Source organism: Plasmodium coatneyi, chromosome 14 (genome assembly GCF_001680005.1).
Source record: "Plasmodium coatneyi strain Hackeri chromosome 14, complete sequence".
In the NCBI taxonomy this organism is placed as follows: domain Eukaryota; phylum Apicomplexa; class Aconoidasida; order Haemosporida; family Plasmodiidae; genus Plasmodium; species Plasmodium coatneyi.
Genome location: NC_033569.1, coordinates 91,473 through 111,110, shown reverse-complemented (window position 1 = coordinate 111,110; position 19,638 = coordinate 91,473). Strand labels below are relative to the sequence as shown.

At 38.6% G+C, this 19,638-nt stretch overlaps 5 protein-coding genes and 2 non-coding genes across 7 annotated transcripts; 3 read left to right on the top strand and 4 right to left on the bottom strand.

Annotated features, from left to right (window-relative positions):
- Nucleotides 1-690: 690 nt before the first annotated feature.
- PCOAH_00051500 (Uncharacterized protein) lies at nt 691-1,932 on the bottom strand (the record flags this gene model as incomplete). The annotated part of the gene is made up of 1 exon (XM_020061930.1): nt 691-1,932. One exon carries the CDS (start codon nt 1,930-1,932, stop codon nt 691-693), a length of 1,242 nt encoding a protein of 413 aa, XP_019917512.1.
- A 1,361-nt stretch (nt 1,933-3,293) lies between these two features.
- PCOAH_00051490 (Uncharacterized protein) lies at nt 3,294-5,459 on the top strand (the record flags this gene model as incomplete). Its single annotated transcript, XM_020061929.1, has 1 exon — nt 3,294-5,459. One exon carries the CDS (start codon nt 3,294-3,296, stop codon nt 5,457-5,459), a length of 2,166 nt encoding a protein of 721 aa, XP_019917670.1.
- A 2,173-nt stretch (nt 5,460-7,632) lies between these two features.
- On the top strand, nt 7,633-9,528 carry PCOAH_00051480 (Uncharacterized protein; the record flags this gene model as incomplete). Its single annotated transcript, XM_020061928.1, has 1 exon — nt 7,633-9,528. The coding sequence occupies one exon, from the start codon at nt 7,633-7,635 to the stop codon at nt 9,526-9,528; it is 1,896 nt and encodes a 631-aa protein (XP_019917551.1).
- A 527-nt stretch (nt 9,529-10,055) lies between these two features.
- Nucleotides 10,056-12,371, bottom strand: PCOAH_00051470 (Tryptophanyl-tRNA synthetase; the record flags this gene model as incomplete). Its single annotated transcript, XM_020061927.1, has 3 exons — nt 10,056-10,082; nt 10,169-11,746; nt 11,907-12,371. The coding sequence occupies 3 exons, from the start codon at nt 12,087-12,089 to the stop codon at nt 10,056-10,058; spliced, it is 1,788 nt and encodes a 595-aa protein (XP_019917478.1).
- A 797-nt stretch (nt 12,372-13,168) lies between these two features.
- On the bottom strand, nt 13,169-15,214 carry PCOAH_00051460 (Uncharacterized protein; the record flags this gene model as incomplete). The annotated part of the gene is made up of 1 exon (XM_020061926.1): nt 13,169-15,214. The coding sequence occupies one exon, from the start codon at nt 15,212-15,214 to the stop codon at nt 13,169-13,171; it is 2,046 nt and encodes a 681-aa protein (XP_019917784.1).
- A 1,769-nt stretch (nt 15,215-16,983) lies between these two features.
- Val_AAC lies at nt 16,984-17,056 on the top strand (the record flags this gene model as incomplete). Its single annotated transcript has 1 exon — nt 16,984-17,056. It is a non-coding gene; the product is annotated as a tRNA-Val (tRNA).
- A 1,953-nt stretch (nt 17,057-19,009) lies between these two features.
- Nucleotides 19,010-19,081, bottom strand: Gln_TTG (the record flags this gene model as incomplete). Its single annotated transcript has 1 exon — nt 19,010-19,081. It is a non-coding gene; the product is annotated as a tRNA-Gln (tRNA).
- Nucleotides 19,082-19,638: the final 557 nt, after the last annotated feature.

The window sequence follows — 19,638 nt, the reverse complement described above, 5'->3', positions numbered from 1 at the left end:
TTGAACGTACTGAATTGTAGCACTTGTGCTGAGCGAGCGGGAGAGAAAATAAAAAAAAAAAAAAAAAAAAAAAAAAAAAAATGCCGCTTTGCACAGTTTACGCAGTTTATTTGTCATTTTTTCTTCGTCCCCCCAAAAGAGAGAAAAAAAAAAGGTACAACTTCTTCTCATATAAAAGTGTATCTTCCATTTTTATTCCACTTGTAAGGAGTAAGACGTGAAGTGTCACGTTAAAAATTATCGGCCCTTTCCGGGTGAAAGCAAAATTGGGAATCTTATAAAAAGGCCCCTTATGAGGTCTACAAATTGGCACACCGTATTCAGCAAGCAGTGTAAGGTCGTGAGGAGGTGCACACGCGGGGGTCTGCAGAACGATTGTGATGAATTGGAGGGAAACGAAAGAAAGGATTTTTTTTTCCCCCTTTTTCGAAGGGTACCTTTCCTTTAAAATAAGTCACGTTGGGTGACGCGCATCTGGTCACCCACCGGTTTCAAGCAAATAAAAAATTGAAATCGGAAATTCGTAAAATTTTAACATTAAAAAAAAAAAAAAAAAAAAAAAAAAAAAAGTTAGGCACATATACCCTGGAGGAGCGCACTTCCCCCAAGTCCCACACCAATTTGTGTCCATCCCCAAGAGGGAAGGGAAGCAAAAGAAAAAAGTGGACCATTTTCAATTCACCCCTTTTCTTACACCTCTATGTCTATGATCGTATGCGAAGGGGAAGAAGTTCTCTGGAAATTAGACTTGTAAATCCATGCAGTGAGCGCATAAAATGTGTTCAGTGTAGCGTATAAAATGAAGGAAGGAATGAAATAGTACTTGATAAAAATGAGGGGCCAGTGTGGTTTTACATACGTTCCGTAGGAGGTATACGGATTTTCAAATACTAGGTGTTCCATACTGTTACTACTTAGATTAGATTCATACCTTTTACATAGACTGATATATGCACTGTCCATCTCCTGCACCAATTTGTTAACTATGTTCGCACTGCATAGGATAAAAATGGTCTTCTTTACGGGATTTTTTTCAAAGAAATGTTCCTCATTGTTTAGGAGGAAACACCAAATGTTGTTTGCCATGTATTTACATTTTTCCTCCACGAGTATATCGTACGTTGGCTTCGACAGATCTTTCAATCTTTCATTCAGCGTCTCTAGCAGGTTTATTTTTTTCCAAATTTCGCTTTCGCCCTTTTGATCGGCATCCTGCGGTGTAGTGGTACAACCTTGTTTATCTCCTCCCTCTTCTGCTGCTTCCTTATCAGTTGCCGTCGACGAACCATACTGTTTATACAGTTTGGTAAATTCTTCAACGGAGTAGTGCCTTAGCGATATGGATTCAATGCAGTACGTGAAGAATTTTCTGTAAGCACTGGTGTCATAGAGGAGTCTAGAATCGAGTCGATTTCTAATGGTGTCCATGTTCCTATCGAGCAGAAATATTTTCCTTTTATTTTTTACGGCATCTTCAATAATGGGTAAGAATTCATTTTGTAAAAAGCCATTATGTATTCTTGGCAGGTAAGTAAATTTGCTGTAATTATTTTCGTAGTTTTTTTTTTTTTCTCGATTCGAAAGGATGTCCATTATTCTGTTTAGTCTTTGTTGACACAGTTCTAGGAGGACATAATGCGGTTTTACTGTGCTTAAAAATTCAGTGGCGTCCTTACCGCTACATTTTTTTTCATTTATCTGTCCGTGTAGGATGCCGTAAATGATGAAGTGGAAATTGGGGGTATCATACGTCACGGCGTTTTCAGGTAGGACCGTGTCGGCAAAGGGGGGACTTGTCTCAGTCGAGAAGTGTTTACACAGGGGTGCCTTACGCGCGGGTCGTATTTCGTAGGAACGTTTCGTGAAGCATGTGAGTAGGTTCCCCATCCGGGGGGAAACCCCTCTGAAGTTTGCTGCCATGAGGTGTAGCATCGTTCCGTTGGGCACGTTTTGGCTTTGACTTTACCTCGATTCGGTTTATGGTGCGTTAATTTGGCAGCTATTACGTAGAGAAGTAGTTTTCCTCCCCCCCTAACTTGTGAGTGGAACGTTCAGCTGTGTTATTTCCGACTGGCGGAGAGACCATTTCGTCCTACGAAGGGAAGTCACTCGAATGGACGTCACTTATAGGCGAACATATGTGCAACGTAATCTGCCGAAGTATCGCTATGGACGTTCCCTATTATACCAAAGAACTGATGACGGACGCGCTTTTCTCATAGGGTGTGAAAGCACATACTGTAGGAATGCAACGAGGGAAGGGGAAAAACTGTTCAACCGCGTGTAGGAAGAATAACCAATGGGTTATCTAACGAATGGCTTAAAAATGAGAAGTATGCCATTTTAAAAAATTACGCATTTAACATAATGCAATAGTGAACATTGAGAAGAAAAAAAAAAAAAAAAATTCCCTTCATCCATTTTGCAACGCTGCCGCGATAACGACACCTTTCGGGGGATCCGGGCGCCACCCTTCAGTGCATAATTCGTCGAAAAAAAAGGGGGGCAAAAATAGCCTAAAGGGAAAAGTACAAATACGTGCATGTGACGCTGAACATACAACGTTTATATGTTTCGTTTTCCACGCTTATCAGCTCCCTTCTGATAAGCGCAAAATGAAAAAATAGAGAAAGCATATAAGCAAGGAAACAGCATTAAATTGTGAGGTTATAGAAGTCCTGTAAAGCTCGTTTCCCAATTTGCGCCGCTATTTATTTTTCCCATTTTTCTCTTTAATTTTTTTAAAAGCGGCAAACTGAAAGAAGATATTGAAGCAAATGCGAGGAATTTTTCCTAGCGTGGGAGCTCTCGTCAAGGCATCAATAAAAGGACAAAAAAAAAAAAAAAATACATAAGCATGCAATTGCGCAGGTAGCCCCACTGCTGGAAGAAAGAACCAAAGAAAGCTTTTACCCCCACGTCCTGTGGATCCATTATCTAATATATAAAGCAAAATTGTTCTTCACCAAATAGAGAACAATTCAGTTGGGAGAAATATTGTCATATGCAAAAATAGCAGGTCAGTAAGGAAGAGGATGTATTGAAGTAGCCCCGCGTTGCAGCAAAATTGTTCGCTACGTGAGAAGGTTCCCCTTGAGGAAGCATAAGAAAAAGTGAGACAAAAGGAACGGTGAAGGAGTTTTATGGAAAGGTAGTACTTAACATATATTTGGTGAGTCAACCTTCGCAGCGTATCTTCATTGTGCAGGTACTTGTTCTTCCAAAGGTATGTTAAGAAAGTACAAAAATTGGGACATTTCCATGGGCACTGAAATGTACATGTAAGGAAAAGGATGCTTAGGGGGATTATAAAATATTGCCACCATAGCGGGAGGACAAAAGTCGACGAGGAGGTTAAAAGGGAACAAGCGAACGAAAAGAAGGTAGAGAAAAGGAACGATCAACAGGAAGAGAAAATGGAAGGGAAGAATATCGAGATGGACGAGGAGGCTGAAGGGATGGATGCTAAAAGTGGGAAAGTGGAGGAGGGCGAAATGAAAGATGTGGGGGTCGAAAGTGGGGATGCAAAAAGTGATGACGAGAATGTACGAAACGACTGTGGGGACAACCCGAAAGACCACAACAGCAGCAGCGTCATCGACCGGAATACGCTGTGGAGTGACCTGTACATCTCAAGGCCCTTCCTGAAGGTGCTCTACGAGGGCAAGTTCAACAATCCCACGTTTATCCAGCGTGACGTGATACCGCTAGCCCTGGAAGGGAAGAGCATTTTAGCTAACTCTGAGACAGGTTCAGGAAAAACGCTGGCTTTCGTGTTGCCCATATTGGAACGGCTGCTACACAGTCCCAACGTAAAAATGAGAAGTCATAATCCGAAGAGCATATGCATAACAAAAAGTTTAATACTTTTACCAACGAGGGAACTGGCCCTCCAATGTTACGACGTTGTGAAAAGTATGACAAAATATGTGTCAATTACTTATTCACTTTTTTGTGGAGGCATAGATGTAAAGCAACAGGAGTATGAGTACAAAAAGAAGAAAGACATTTTCATTTGCACTCCAGGAAGGATATTAGATTTGTTGTTAAACTCGTCTAGCGATTTTATAAACTACCTAGAAGTGGTAGTGTTCGATGAAGCTGACAAATTATTGGAGTTGGGTTTCAAGGAGGAATGCCTAAAAGTGTTAGATGTGTGTAAGTTTAAGAAGCAGATTTTATTTTTTTCAGCTACGTTAACTAGGGATATTAAGGAGCTAGCTAACTTTTCTCTTAAGAACCCAATTTTTATACAAAGCGGGGTAGATAATAGGAAAGTAGATGCAAAGGGGGAAGTCATCCCCAGTTGTATTAGTAATAAAAAAATCTTAAAGTCTTTTAAAATTTCAGAAAAATTAAATCAAGAATTTGTAAACATTGTAAATGAGAAGTATAGAAGAGCAGCTTTACTACATCTGTGCAGTAATGTGTATAAAAATCATGCCATCATTTTTTTTAAGACAAAAAAAGAGACACATTTGATGTATTTAATCTTTTCCCTGTTTAACTTCAAATGTGCCGAGTTGCATGGTTCGCTTACTCAAAAGAAGAGAATAGAATCCATATTAAAATTTAAGAAAAATGAAGTGGACTTTTTATTATGTACTGAATTGGCATCTAGGGGATTAGACATAGATCATATTCTCTACGTCATAAATTATAACCTACCCTCCAACGTTATTAAATATGTACATAGAATTGGAAGAACGGCAAGGATAGGCAAAGACGGCACGGCGAGTACGCTCTACAGACCTAATGAAAAAGCGGATGTGAAAAAAATCATTAAAGGATTGAAAAAAAGTAAAAATGCTAAAATATTTAGGAGGAACATATCCAACGATAGCATCTTACACTGGGATGAATTACTTAGGAAGAAAAAAAAAAAAATTAAAGAAATGATAAAGGAGGAAAAGGAAAACAAGGAAATCGATAAAGCCACCAAGTCGATCGAGAAAATTAAAAACCTCATTCAGTTTAAGGACGAAATTATGAGTAGGCCACCCAGGGAGTGGTTCCTTACCAACAAGGAAAAACTGCACCTACGGAAGTTAAACATGAAGAATGACATGTTAAGTGGTGATTCCACGGGTGGGAGTCCAAGTGGCGAGGATCATGCTGGAGGGGAGCGCACCCGTAAAAAGGACACCGATAGGAAGGGCGCACGTAAAAAGGAAACTGATAAGCAGAAAACCGGCAAAGCCAAAAAGAAAAGCCAAAAGAGCGATGAACAGGACGAAAAAAGCAAACTCAAAAGTTTTCGTTCCATTATAAGAGAACTGAAGCTGAACGTGCTGGTAAACGGCAAGGGGAAAATGGACAAGTCGAAAAATGCCAAGGGGGTTAAAAACAACTGGCAGAAGAATAAGAACGGTGCAGGTGAACGACGTGGTAATGGCGCTAAGAAGGGGAACAAGCCCCCCCGTAGCGCAGTTCAAAAGAAGGAGAAGAAGTTAAAGTGATATGTGATCTGCATTAGAATTAAACCCATTGGGGAATGCAACAACAGGGCGCTTATTAGAAGAAGTGGCCTTTTTATAGTTTGCAAAGGGGCAAGGGTGAGAAGCATTACGTACCTTTTTTAAGTTAGCTGACTGGAGTTGTTAGAGATGTCATGTCGCATTACAACGTCGTACGAATAGGGCGAATTGCACCCTTTAGACCCCACCCCCCTGTGGGCAGAAAAAATAATGACACATTAGTAGTTATAAATATGCGATAAGACAGGAGCATATTTTGCACGTATGTTATGCATTTTGTGCATATATTGGAGGGACACCCATTTGTTAGTAATATGAGTGTGTCATCAACCCCCCGTAGTTACTTCATATAATAGTTGTCCTTCTTCAGTAAGGAGGGGCATTCATTACATATGTTTCCTTTTCCACCTGTAATAACTGACAGGAGGTTTTTTGCGTGATGTAATCAAACAGACAAATTTTTTTTTTTTTTTTTTTTTTTTTTGTTAAACTGCAGCGCGATATGCGCATATAGACAATTTTGACATTACTAGGTTTGTAAAAAATTGAAAAAAGGGGTGAAATGATACCCACATAAAAATCGCACCTTTTTCATTCCGCTTTTAATTTCCCCACTTACGGAAAGGCGACGTGGTGATCACATTTTAAATGAACTTCTGTCCACCCCTGCAAAAAGAAAAAAGGGAACCATTTTGTCCCTTAACAATCATCTCAGCAGGTTGCGATGTACATTATATATATACGTGTATAAATGCTTGATGATCAATTTGTTCAGTAGTTGTTATGTGCTAAGATAAGATGCGTTTTTTCTTCCTTCATGTGAATAACGTCATGAGGAGGGAAGATGGACAAAATTAATCATTTAAGTCTAGTACGTGCAGGAAAAAAATTATCTTTTCTGTTTCTACATTTTTTTAGTTAAGCCAGGAGGGTACTTTTTTTCTCATTTTTCTTTCCATGGCATAATTTATCCAAATGGACCAGTTCCCTTTTTTTTCTTTTTACCAATTTGTTTCTTAAACTTTGCAATTTTAAAGGAGTGTTCTTTTTTTTTTTTGCTTTTAATCGACTTATGCATAACGTTTTTTTCCCGCCCACAACTTTTGTGGTTTCCCGAGGGACGGCGAAAAAAAAAAAAAAGCCACAATTGTGTTCAGCGGTTTTTTTCCGCATTGATGGCATTACAATGAAAAACGGTATTGTTGCAATGAACGCGTCGAACCAGGAAATGCATAGGCAGATATGTACAAAAAGGGAAAAAAAACTGGAAGGAAAAATATTTACATTTGTATATTTTTCCCGTTTTGTAAATTAAAATGAGATAGGATAAATTTTCTTTTTTTTTCCCCTCCCTTTTTTTGGAGTCCTCATAGTAGTGTCATTTGGGGGGGGAGGCACAAATTGACCTGTAGATGTTCAAAAAGAAGAAAAAAAATATATATACCAAAATAAAGGTGAAAAAAAACCAAACGAGGAAGCACGTATTTTTTCCTTTTAACCTATAAATGACCTTTTAGCTACATATATGCATTTAAGCATGTAGCATTCGACGCTGTGTTGCTCAAATGGTACGCCATATATTATGTCACAGTTAAAAGGCATTTCATTTGTGATAAATACGCCTACATTAGGGGGAAGAAGAAAGCGAACAAGCATTCCGGCAGGGCAACTGCTTCCCTATTAGGAAACGCGAAGAGAGGAAGAGGGAAAAACGATTTTTCATTTTTCGTGAATGCAAGAAAATAGCTCGTTTTCTTCAGCCCACTTAATTTTTGCACCCCAAAATAGGGAATAACAAACACGTAAGGCATGTTTATATTACATAAATACACGCGAATTTTTGGATAAAGTAAAAGAAAAAAAATTTGAAAAAGCTACAATGTATTACCAAGAATAACGAACCTTTTTATACAAAGCTACATACGACAGAAGGGGAAATCCCAAGGGGAAAGGAAAAAGGGTGTGTTGTTGGCTTCCACGTCATTTTCCTACCTCTTTCGGGGAATGTGCGACGTTGCGCTCGAGCAGGGTACCCCCCATAGTTAGCCAGCGTATGGCCAGCAGACAAGTCTACAACACTCTCCCCTTCGTCACGTAAATAAAAGAGAAGACACCTTTTGCTTGCTAGCCGTTCAGGCCAGAAGGAAGTGGCAGAATGAAAAGGGATAGAAACCAACATGTAGGTGAAGGGAAAGGAAAGAAGAAAAAAAATGATCATAATGATGAGGTCGACGTGGTAGGGCCAGCTGGGGCTGGAAAAGAAGCCGCCGCAGGAGGCGGAAAAGGTGGTACTCAAAAAAGTGGGAAGGACATCGAAATGTTTAATCCGCAACTCAGCGCAAGGGAGTTGAAAAAAATTCAATACTACGAAAATATGTTTAAGAAAATGGAACAGAAAAGGGAGGAGCAGCAGAATGAGGGGGACAACAAGGGGAAGAGGAAAGTTAGCAACTCGAGGAAAATGAAGGGGGAGACAGAGCCAAGCGTTAAGGGGAAGGAGGAAGAATCCAGTGGAACTGCACTTGAAGTGACAGGCGAAGCAGTGGTCACGGAGGAAAAAGGAGACGACGCTAAGCAAAATGGCGTGGAAGAAACCGCACGGGGAAAGAACCAAAAAGGGGGAAAAAATGCGAAGGAAGCGAAACAGAAATCGAAGAATGCGAACCCAAAGGAGGAGCCAACAGAGACATGTGCATATGCAGTCGACACTGAGAAACAAAATGAACCCCATTCCATGGATGATAACCAACGCGGCAAGAATAATAAATGGAGGAAAGGAGAAACGTCGCAAGTGAGAATAAAGAAAGAGGAGTTAAGGGTGGACAAAGGTATTTGTTCCAAAATGGGGGAAGGAAGCAATAAGGCTGCTACGTTGAAAGGAAAGAAGTGTGTAGAAAATTCGAACCGCTTTGCAAGTGATAGTGACGGAGGAGGAGAAGAAGAAAATGACGAGTTGCACAGATCGGAGAGGGATCCCCCACGTGGTGACAAATACAACGATCAGGGTTTTGCTTCCCCAAAGAATTACACATATAGGAAGAACGGAATGGCAGAAGGAGGGAAAGGCGATAGGGAGCACGAATCGGACAATGATGTGAATTATGATAACGATCCGAATGAGAGGATAAACTTTAAAGGGAGGAGGAAAATCTACCCAGGAAGTGAAAGGGAAAAAAAGGTTTTAAAAATTAAGAGGAGCTTCTCAGTAAGTTCAAATATAAGTGAATATTTTTTCGACACAAGTTCGATACAGTTGGTGAGCGATAATGAGGTCAGTGTATACGGGAAGGAGGAACAAAGTTCAGAAAAGGATAATGAGAACGAGCCAACCTTCAGTTACAAGAAGAAAAAACTCCTACAGTTGCTAACGTGTAGAGATTGTAAAGACGATGACAGTGTTCACCCCTTGGCTGTAGCGAATAACGGCAGTAGTAGCAATAACACCGACGGGGTAAATTACAACTTGGCCGATTCGGAAAAATGGCTAATATGGAAAAATAAAAAAAATTACAACATTCGCTTCGCGTCGAACAATAATATTAGGAAGCGAAAGAAGTGGCACATTGTGCGCAGTTATCATCTTTCCAGCATCGAAACGGATCAACGTGTTGACTTGCATCCAAATGGTGAAGAAAATTTTGTCGACGAACAAATGAGTATGAATGGTAGATCAAATGGTACATTAAATGGCACAGAATATTTTCCCAATGGGGAAGATGTACCCATAGGGAAGAAATCATTTTGTGAAAAAAAATTCAACGGAAAAACTGCAGAAAATAGTAGCACAACAAATATGATAATTAATGCTAATGACAAATTTGATGTAAATTGCTGCATTAAGAAGTATCTTGATAATATGCGATACACAAATTTAAAAAAATTAAAAAAAGTGAACAAAAGCAATTTAAAGTTGTATGTGAAGGGGTGTACAAATTTTTTAAATTTTGACAAGGTGGACAGCGCCATCCTGTCGATGCGGAAATTCCAGGAGGCGCTTCAGCGGAAGGGTGGCGTAGGTGGTGATACAGAGGGAGACGCAGCGCCTTTGTGAATAAGGACAGCTTGCCAGTGAATTAATTTTGCAGGGATGTACGGGTAGTCTTGTCACCCGTTTGCGACCCTGCATGTGTGTAGGTAACATGTGGGGTGGGATGAAGCGGCTTCCCGCGTGCATTTTTTTTTTCCGTTTTGTTTTTTTTTTTTGTTAACCATTTGTAATAATTCGTAATTGCATGTTTGTACAGGCATATGTATGTACAAACAGACGAGCACCTCCTCCCTACATATGTGTTGGGGCATACGTGCAGTTATGCCTGTAGAGGGGCATCTTTTTTTAGTTAATTTGGTCATTTGTATTCATTTAAATTTTTTTCTTGTTTTTTTTTTTTTTTTTTTTGATTAATTTATTTATACCCCCCGTTTCGCGTTATATATCATGCGGTGTTGAGGAGTGCCCTGCCATGTCTCCTTAACGGTGTGTTAACGTGATTTAACTTTTTTCGTCCCAGATGTTCCTTCACGTGTGCAGCTGGGATGAGCGTATGTAGACAGACCTTCCCCTCTGTTTGGGTCGACTAGTTAAATGTTTAACCTTTTTTTGAAATTCTGCGTGGGGGGAAAAGAGAAGGGTGATGTGGTAATACGGCAATGTGGCAAAGCGGAGTGAAGCCATCTACGGACGCGTCACTCACCTTGAACGTCTTGGCCGCCCTGCGGGAGAGGCATTTCCTTCCTTCCCTCAAAACATGATTAACCAAGTTACCACCGTCCGATTGGAGAACGGAGTAGACATATTTGGGAAAAAGGAAGTGCTCATAAATCAGGTGTGACAATTCATATTTGAAAGTGGCGTAATTATTATTGTAGCATGATAAAATTTGGTTTCCAATTTGGGGGTTAATGTTTGGGTTTATGTTATTTCGTGAGGGATGTAATTTTTCTTCCTCACATTTATTGTCCATGGCCACTTGGGGGTATACCTTCTCTGAAGAGGTAACATGGTCGTTGTAATTTGTTTCATCTTTTGAAGCAGCGGAAAAGGATGTACATTTATTGTGCTTAGTTTGCTCTTGTTTGGTTTGGAAGAGTTTATCGGCAAGCTGGGTCAGGGGTGACACGTCACGGCCTGGTTCACTCAGATGGAGAGGTAACCCCCCCATTTTGTAGTGGTAAAAAAAGAAGAACAAATTTATAAGATTGTTAATTTCTTTCCTGTCAGGTTGGGCGTAAATTAATTCGTTGTAATTATCCGTTTTACTTTTTTTAATTTTTTCCTCTATTATGTTTTTTTCATCAAAGAGGTAAATAATGTTATGTGCATTTTTAACATTTGCAGGAAGGTCATCACTGCTATGTTTGCTCATTTTTTGCTGTCCATCAAGGTTCATTATTTGGACATAAAATTTGGAGGGGAATATTTTTGGTAAACTTATCATATGGGGAAAGTACGAATTAATTTTTTTCGAAATTGTTTTCATCACTTCGGCGTTTTTTTTTTGGTCCACTCCTACTATTAGGTAATCTGGTTTGTATAGCAAAATATCTGCTAGCATTAAATTGGGGTAAGAAAGTAACGCCACGGATTTATTTTTTGGCACGTTCTTCACATGCACATGTTTGTTCAGCATGTTAACGGACGTGAAGGAGTTTATCAAATAGTAGAGTGACGTATGTTGTGCAATGTCCGACTGTCTAAATATGGAGAAATAATGTTTCTGCTTTATTTTTTTTTTGATCTTTGTTCGTTCATTCTGTTCGTTTTTTTTTTCTAAGTGTATTTTGAACGGTGTATCTGTGTCACTGCATGGGATATTCTGCGTGTGGGAGGTATCACTATTATGCTTCACATATGAAGATTCATTTCCTGATGCGTTTTTCAAAAATGAGTAAAATTGGCAAACTCGGTTAGTATTGCCACGTGTGAGTTGTTGGAACATTTCTTCCTTCAGCAGCTGATTCGTCTTGCCCAATTGCAACAGATGCTCTAATTTTACATTATTTATGAAAACCTGTATGTATTTTTTTTTTTTTACATACATGTCTATAATTAAAGAGAGAATGGTGTTAACCGAATCGACGACGTTTTTTCTCAACGTGGGGAGATTATCTAAGCTTGTTAAGGAATGCAAATCTGCTATTAGTATAATTTTGTATATCTTCACCGTTTTTTTTGTTTTTCCTTTCTCGAAGTGGGCGTTCCTTTTGGCTTCCAGGTTTATGATTGGGTTTAGGCACCCGATGTAATTCCCCAGGTGGATGCTGCCGCTTGGCTACGTTTAGCGAAAAAAGAAAATAAAAAAGTGGTGGAAAAATTAAGACATGTAGTGGGATGCGCAGAGATGAAGTGCTAAAATTAGGAACGGTCCCGCTGCTCATCATTTAAGGTAGCCCCATTTCACACGTAACATTTTTGTGGACAACTTTTTTTACCTTAATCCCAGTTAGATAGGTACACCCACTTTTGAGGTTAACTTTCATTTTTTTTCTTTTCACTTGGGGGGCCTTCGAAAGAAAGGGAGTGCAGCCTCCCTTGCGCACCATTTTAGCACATGCGTAAAGGTCAATCTGTGCAAGTATGAGGAGGCATAGAATCATCACTCGTCCGCTCCTCATTATGCATGCCTTCGATAGGAACACGTGTGCCCGTACATCTGACCTCAGGAGTGTTGCGAAAACGCATCGAAGAAATCAAATGGGGCAGCCATTTTTTTTAAAAAGGAATAAAAGGTAAAGAACACCGCCCAGAAGGATATGTACAAAATGAAGTATACCCACTTTTTATACATTTCAAGGGGCATTTTTTCTAGGAAGATGTTTTCTTGCCGCGAATTGGTTGGCATTGCGTGCAGTCCTTTTCTACATGGAAGTGTAAAATTCGTATTGTGTCGATTATCCAAGTAAAAGTGTTCTTTTTTTGCAAGTTAATCCAAGGCCGAAGGGGAGTGGGTGGTATTCCATAACGGGTGGCCTATATGTTGTTTTCCCAACTGGCATTCGCCTTACCATATGGGAAAAACCACTTTTGCGTCAGAATTGTGCAGAGATGGTATATCTGCCAATTTGAGCAAAAGGAAGGCGGAGAAATGAAACTCCCAAATCGGGTAACATTTATGCGAAAAAAAAAAAAAAAAAATTAATCGTTCCCTTTTTGCTTTAACAGAAATATGCAATTATTCGCTTTTCTCCTCTTTGACGCACTACTATTTGGGGGTTAAAATTTTTTTTTCAAAAAAATCATGATTCGGTAATTTCTAACTGAGTATCCACACAAATGCAGTCTTAATAAGAGGCATTTTTATAAATACGGAAAAATGAGTTTCGCACGAATTTGGAGTTAATTTAAAATTGGTGAATGGAACACATGGGGTGAAGGAATGCATGTGACAGGAAAAAAATCGACACATCATACACACGTATGTATATGTAGCCGTGCATACGCGTTTGTTGGCGCGGCTCACACAAAAAAGGGGCGGGGGTTGCAAAAATACACACTTTGCCGGAAAAAGGCATATACACGAGCACGTGTGTTAGAAGTAGGCATAGAATGGCACATGCTAAAGGGTACGACATAAAAAAAAGGTTGTGTATTCGCATGTGCCTCTGCGCGAGTCCATATAACGGAACAACGCACGATATCGGAAACAATGCACACAACACGGGTGGGACAAAAAAAAAAAAAAAAAAAAAAAAAACTAAAACTCGAACAAATCATCCAGTGAATACTTCTTACTGTTCACACAAGTCTGCAAACTGCTGACACTTCTTCTTTTAATCCTTTCATTTATTTTGTTGATTATAATTTGTCGTTTATTTAATTTGTTATTTATGTTCGTCTGGAGGGAGTCCTTGCTTTGGGGGAGTCCTCCACTTTTGGAGTCCATCTCGTTGGCACTTTCTTTTAAATGTGTTTTTTCCGATTTGCCCGGCTGTGCCGTAGGTGCGATGGTATGGTTATGAATTAATTTGCTCGTATTAGGGGCGCTCTCCTTCAAGTTGTCTAGGCGTGCGCCGTTGGAATTCTCTTCGTTTATTTTCTCGTTCATAATTTTGTTTACCAGTTCCTGGTTATACAAATTGGTTAGGCATAGATTGATTACTTCCGGGGTGTAAATAATTTCGTTGGTCATTTTGTCACCACCATTTGGGGCAGTCTCATTTCTGACCGATTGGTCAGGATTATCTAATGAGTCAACACCACGAGGAGGCTCCTCACTTTGACCATCTTGTGTGTTATTCATGCTAAGCGAATTATGCTTCGGGGGACACATTTCTGTGTTATCTTTGCCAGGGGCGTTCCCCGCAACGATGTTAATTTTTTCAGTCTTTTCCCGTGCCGTTTCTCCATCTAGGCACTCTTTTGGGGAGTTCCCATTTGTGGTAGCAACTCCATCAGTAGTGTTTTTTTTTCCCTTGTCTGTTTGTTCCCCTTGCGTAAATTCACTCTTCAAAGCATAAATATGGGAATCATAAATTACATGGTCAATAAAGGTTAAAAAGGATAGGGAAAGAATATTAACCAATTTGCTATCCACCTCAATGGAGGAAGAATTTTTCTGTTGACCTTCTGTCATGTCTTTTATGTATCTATTCAGAATTTGAATTTCCTCCGTTACGTTATTTTCTGTGTTGAGAAAATATTCTGGTTGGACTTCCTTCACGTCCTGTTTGGTACTTAAGGAATTTTTATAAAAATCGAGCGGCATATCTGATTGGCAAATATTTTCATAGAACTCTTCCATTGAGTCTATGGAGCTGTCTGCTTCTGCTTCGGCTTCTCCCTCACTTTCATCAATGGACTTTTCACTCCTGCTTGAGTAACAAATGTCTATATTAATGTTATCGCTTTTTACTTTCGGGTTCTTTTTTACAATCCCCTTAAGATAGTTCTGTTTTACGAATTCACAATTCGTTAGGTATTCAATTTGGTCATCTATAAGGGGGTTGTTCGTTTTGGTAACTCTGGCTAGATTGACCAAATGTGCAGGGTGCAGCGTATGCATTCGCAACCCAGCGTAGTCTGCATTGGGTCCATTTTTTAACTTCCTTTTTCTGGGGGTACTTTTCGCATCACTCGAAATATTTTTTGTTTTTTTACATGGTCTTCCTGCGCCCTTCTTACCGCTTACATTTTCCTGAGTCTGCTCATTTGGAGCAGCATCTGGACTGTTCACTGGAGCATCGCTACAGTTTAACTGCTTTTCCAAAGGTTCCCCTTCCACTTGGGGTTCTTCCTTGGGTAATTTCTTTGCGTTCTCCTCGGTACTGTCGTTCGTATTGGGGACTTTTACTTCCTCACCGTATTGACCTTTTGCCAACGCTATGACATTGATGTCATTAATTGCGTTTTTCGTTTGGCTGGCGTGGTCGTCTTGGTTGGAGGGCTGCTTAGTTGATTGGTTGACAGCGTTGTGGCCCGGTTTGTCAACATCCTCCCCCTCAGCGATGTGCAAATTTTTGCTGCTCTCTTGCTGCAGCTTTTCATTTTCGAATAGGATGTCCTTTTTAATTTCATTGAGCATGTGTAAAAGGTCGTAGTTTTCTTCATCGTAGTTATCTTTGTCGTTGTTCTCATCGCCGCGATTCTCACCATCATTCTTATTCTCCTCATTTTCACCCTTCCTTGCTACATGCTGCAATGCCTGTTCGTCCTTCGCGGCGGGGGCGTCACCATCTTTCCCGGTAATGTTGTATTCACTCGTCAATTCGCTTCCATTTTGACTAAAAAACGTTTCGTTCATCCTATATTTTTGCAGGATATATTAACGTTCTTCTGTTGGCTTTTTTAAAACGCGCGGATGCAGCAGTACGTACATTCGCGTAGTACATATGCATGAGGCAAGTACATATAAGTGTACATATATATATATGTACGCGCGTTTATTTTTATGGTAATATATAAGAAAAGCCTCAAAATAATTATAAAAGAAAAAAAAAAAGTGGGACGCAAATGGATAATTATATGGTTATTTTGCATATGCTGCCCATGCGAAGTATGTATATAGGTATCGGCGTACATGTTTATTTTTTTTTTTTTTTTTTTAAGCACACACGAAAGCTGTATCTCTTCAAGCATTTTGTGTTAACCGTTAAAGGGACAAAAAATGAAGCGATTAACCCGCAGCAATGAACATAAAAATGGCATAAAGGAAGAATCTCCCACGTGAAGTGTAAACATGCAGAAATGTAACATATATTCTTTATAAATATGTATACTTAGGGGCGAATATTTTGAAGTCCATCCCGCTATGTACCAAATTTTTCGTGTACAGGAAAATGCCTAAATTAGGGGGAGAAGCTTATTTCCCCTTCAAATGGGCTGCAACGTGGCAATTTGGACTTATATGTTGGGTAAGAAGACCCCTCGTTGTTGTGAATTTTTTTTTTAAAACCATGACAGGAGTGAAAGTAGCAACGTGGAGGCAGCCGTGCGATTATCTATCTTGAAGCTATATTAAAATATGCCATCTCGCGTGAACGGCAGAATTAACAAGTTGTAAGATGAGTGTGCCTTCGTTTGGCATTGAAGACCAGAGGGTTGCGCGCCGTGAGAGGGTGCAAATGTATACATATATACATATATGCATACATATATATATGCATACATGTGTTTGCATAATTAGATACCTTCGCGTGCCACAGAGTGATGGAATTCATAAAAGGAAAACACAAAAATGGTATGGTTGTTAATAGGTCCATTCCTTTGTACATGCCGTCCTTCAGCACAAAAGTATAAATCAGCGAAGCATGTAATTGTATATGCATAATGTATAAACGTGCAACGTCGTATGATCGTAGAGGGGTAAAGCTTTGCTCTCATCCATCATGGTTTCACAGACAGACCTTCTTAAATCTGTCCATAACGGGGTGTTTCTTAAGGAAAGACGTTTAAAACGGTAAATACCAATTTAATCATTCACATTTCGCAGCGATATGTTGAACCGTATGGATGTTGCATTTTTGCATGACCATGTTATTTGCGATGTCGTAGGTAAGAACAGACAACAAGCATCTCCGCTTTTCACATTTTTGCTTTAAAACAGTGGTGCTGTTCTTTTTTTTATCCTTTTTCCGTCAGTTTTACCCTATTCGGTATACGAAAATGAATAACGTGCTGGAATTGAAAAAGTCATGGAGGGGCAAATTGCACTTTTCTCAGCAATACAATGTCATGGGTGTATGATGCAGATATTCTTAAAATAAGGAAAACATTTTCGCGTGATGATTTTTTTTTTTCTTTTATTAATTTGTATACATAAATGCAGTGGTTATGTTATTTACCAATAGGTTACTCCAAAATGGTTATCATTTTTAAACGAAAAATGAAATAAGAATTTATCTCTCCTTGAGAAAAAAAAAAGAAAAGCAACTTTGCCGTTGTTTTAATGCTCTTTACGGGAATGGCCCCAAGGGGGATGAACTTTTTAACGCTATAGAAAATGCGTATAAGCACTATGATAGAGTGCGAACTGTACAGCGGATGGCTTTTCTTTCGGAATATCCATTTGGAGCGAGCATGGTCTAGTGGCTATGACGCCTGCCTAACACGCAGGAGATCCCGAGTTCGATCCTCGGTGCTCGTACAAATTAAAGAAAAAAATTTCTTATTCGCCACAAAAGAAAGAAATTGTTGATTTAAAAACAAAATAAAATACTGCTTTTGTATTTATTGTAGATTATTGAATTTTTAAGATTTTTATAATATAAGAAGTCTTCCCCTGAAGGCATTTTTCCCTTAATTCACCACGTATAGGTTTGTATACCGTACATTTAATGAAAATTTTTGGCTCTTCAGTTGCATAGCGAAATGTAAAATAAATATAACGGAAAAGTGGAAAAACAATTTGCAGTAATCTTCCTCTTTTCTCGTTTTATGGTATTTTTTCTTTTGTTATTCAAATTGGAAGAAATAAATTGCCATTAATATCATCTTCAATGATAACCATTTGCCAATAACGACGATGTTCACCTTGCGCAAAGAGATACTTAACAGATAATATTATAACAAGATTGTCCCTCACGTTCTGTATTTACCGAATTGTGTCATTTTTTGATAACCATGACATGGGAAAATACTTACACAAATGGGTGAAAAAGAGAACGTTAAAAAAAAACTGTGAAAAATGATGTATCTTTTGTTGTATTTGGAAACAAGGGCACATTTCATACATCAGCTAGGTGGAATATCATAGGAGGAAAGATACGTATGCAGAAAGGGAAGCATATATTTGCTATTCCCATTATTCGGTAGCCATACGCATGTACAGTACATTAATTTAATGACGCGACTGTGTATTGCTGTTTTAGGGGACGTTCGTTTTCTTTACACCATGTATGTATATTAATAAATGCAAGTTTTGTCTTAAGCTCATTTTGTTAGCCTCCAGAACAAACAGCCTTTCGAGAGACATGGGAAATATTTATCAGCTGACTTTGAATAGACCGCATCGCTTTTTTTTTTTTTTTTTTTTCCCTGATTTTATAATTCATGAGAAAAATAGCTAGCTAAAAATGCGGAGTTATATTTTGACCATGTTAAGTATATTTCCGCACTTTATAATTCACCACAAAAGGTGGCTTTCACTTTTTTACGAAATATGCGTGCACTTACATTTTTCGAATGGCACGCTGAAAGTGTGTGTACCATCTGGGAATAGTGACATTTTTGTGAATAAATTATGATAAGTTGTAAAAGGTCAGGGGGGAAGCAGCAAGGTTTACATTTACCCACCTTAAAGGTGGGAGGAAATTTTATTCTGCATCACTGCAATGTGTTGTGCTTTATTTCACTGATGCAGTTTGAACGCACACACGAGGGATGACCTTTCACTATTTGGAAGTTTTTACTGTACGGTGCCCACCCCGCCAAAGGAACTATTCATTTCACGAATGGCAATTTAAAAAGGCTTTTTTCGGCGTCCTACTAAAAACTGTGGGGGATTTAAAAAAAAGGAAAAAAAAAACTTTTCATGTAAATATAAATTTGGTACATATGTATATGCTACGTTACAAAAGAGTAATTTCTGTGATTTATCACGTTACATCACTTTCTGTATTCCACTTTGTCACTAGTGAGGATCAAAAATGACCACTGTTGTGTGTGCACAAGCTATAGTTATTATAGTTACTTCGAAGAGTTCTCAAAATACCATAGCGCTGCTAATATCGCTGCGCAAGAGTCAACGTTAATATTGTCTCTATTTCTACATAGCAAAATGAGCTGTTCAGGGAAAAATGGTAACTATATAATATCCATTATAAAACATAGTAATAAAAATATATTATTTTTTCTTTTAAGGGGGTCTAAATTTATTGCCATTTCTGGATAGGAAATTCTAAATATTATTTTTTAGTAGCAGCTATATTTATATACAATAAATAGAAATTTTCTGTAGATGGGGGCATATTAAAATTTTGTTATATATTTATTAATTTTCTTTAATTTTTAGCCCCTCTTAAAAATTAAAATTTTTCGAATTATTATCTAAAAAATTACTTAATTTTTATATATTTTTTAGCTCTTTTAATTTTTAAAAAGGTCTCGCCGGGACTCGAACCCGGGTTGGAGGATTCAAAGTCCTCAGTGCTAACCACTACACTACGAAACCGTATGTACCCAAAATGTCACGCAAAAGTCACTTTTTTTTCTAAACGATCAACAAATGAACAACGGTCACGTGGTATTTGAAATTTTAAATCTGCAATAATTTTTCACGCTGAAACGGCTTTTAATTATTCCAACAAACAGGTAGAAAAACATAATTTTTACATAGAAAAAAAAAAAAAAAAAAAAAAAATTAGAAACCGCGACTATCATCTGATTTATTTACCGAGTTAGCGCAAAATAAATCGGGTGCGCAAAGACAAAATGATTTCTGGCAAATACATGTACACAGTAATTACGTCACCACTGAGTAGGGAACTAATTATATGGTACGAGGTAGACCCACTTTTCGTAATGAGAAAAGAAAACGCAAAGGAGCCACTACAATTTCAATGCGTATGTACACATGGCCAAATTGACACCTCTGTTCGTGCCCCCCTCTTCAGGGTACTTCACGTGAAAGGAAGTGGAAGAGAAAAATACGGTTCAGCTACGCACCTCTACATGTTGCTAGTCCATTTTGGAAAAAAAATTATCCTAAATTAGTTTTAATCGCATCGT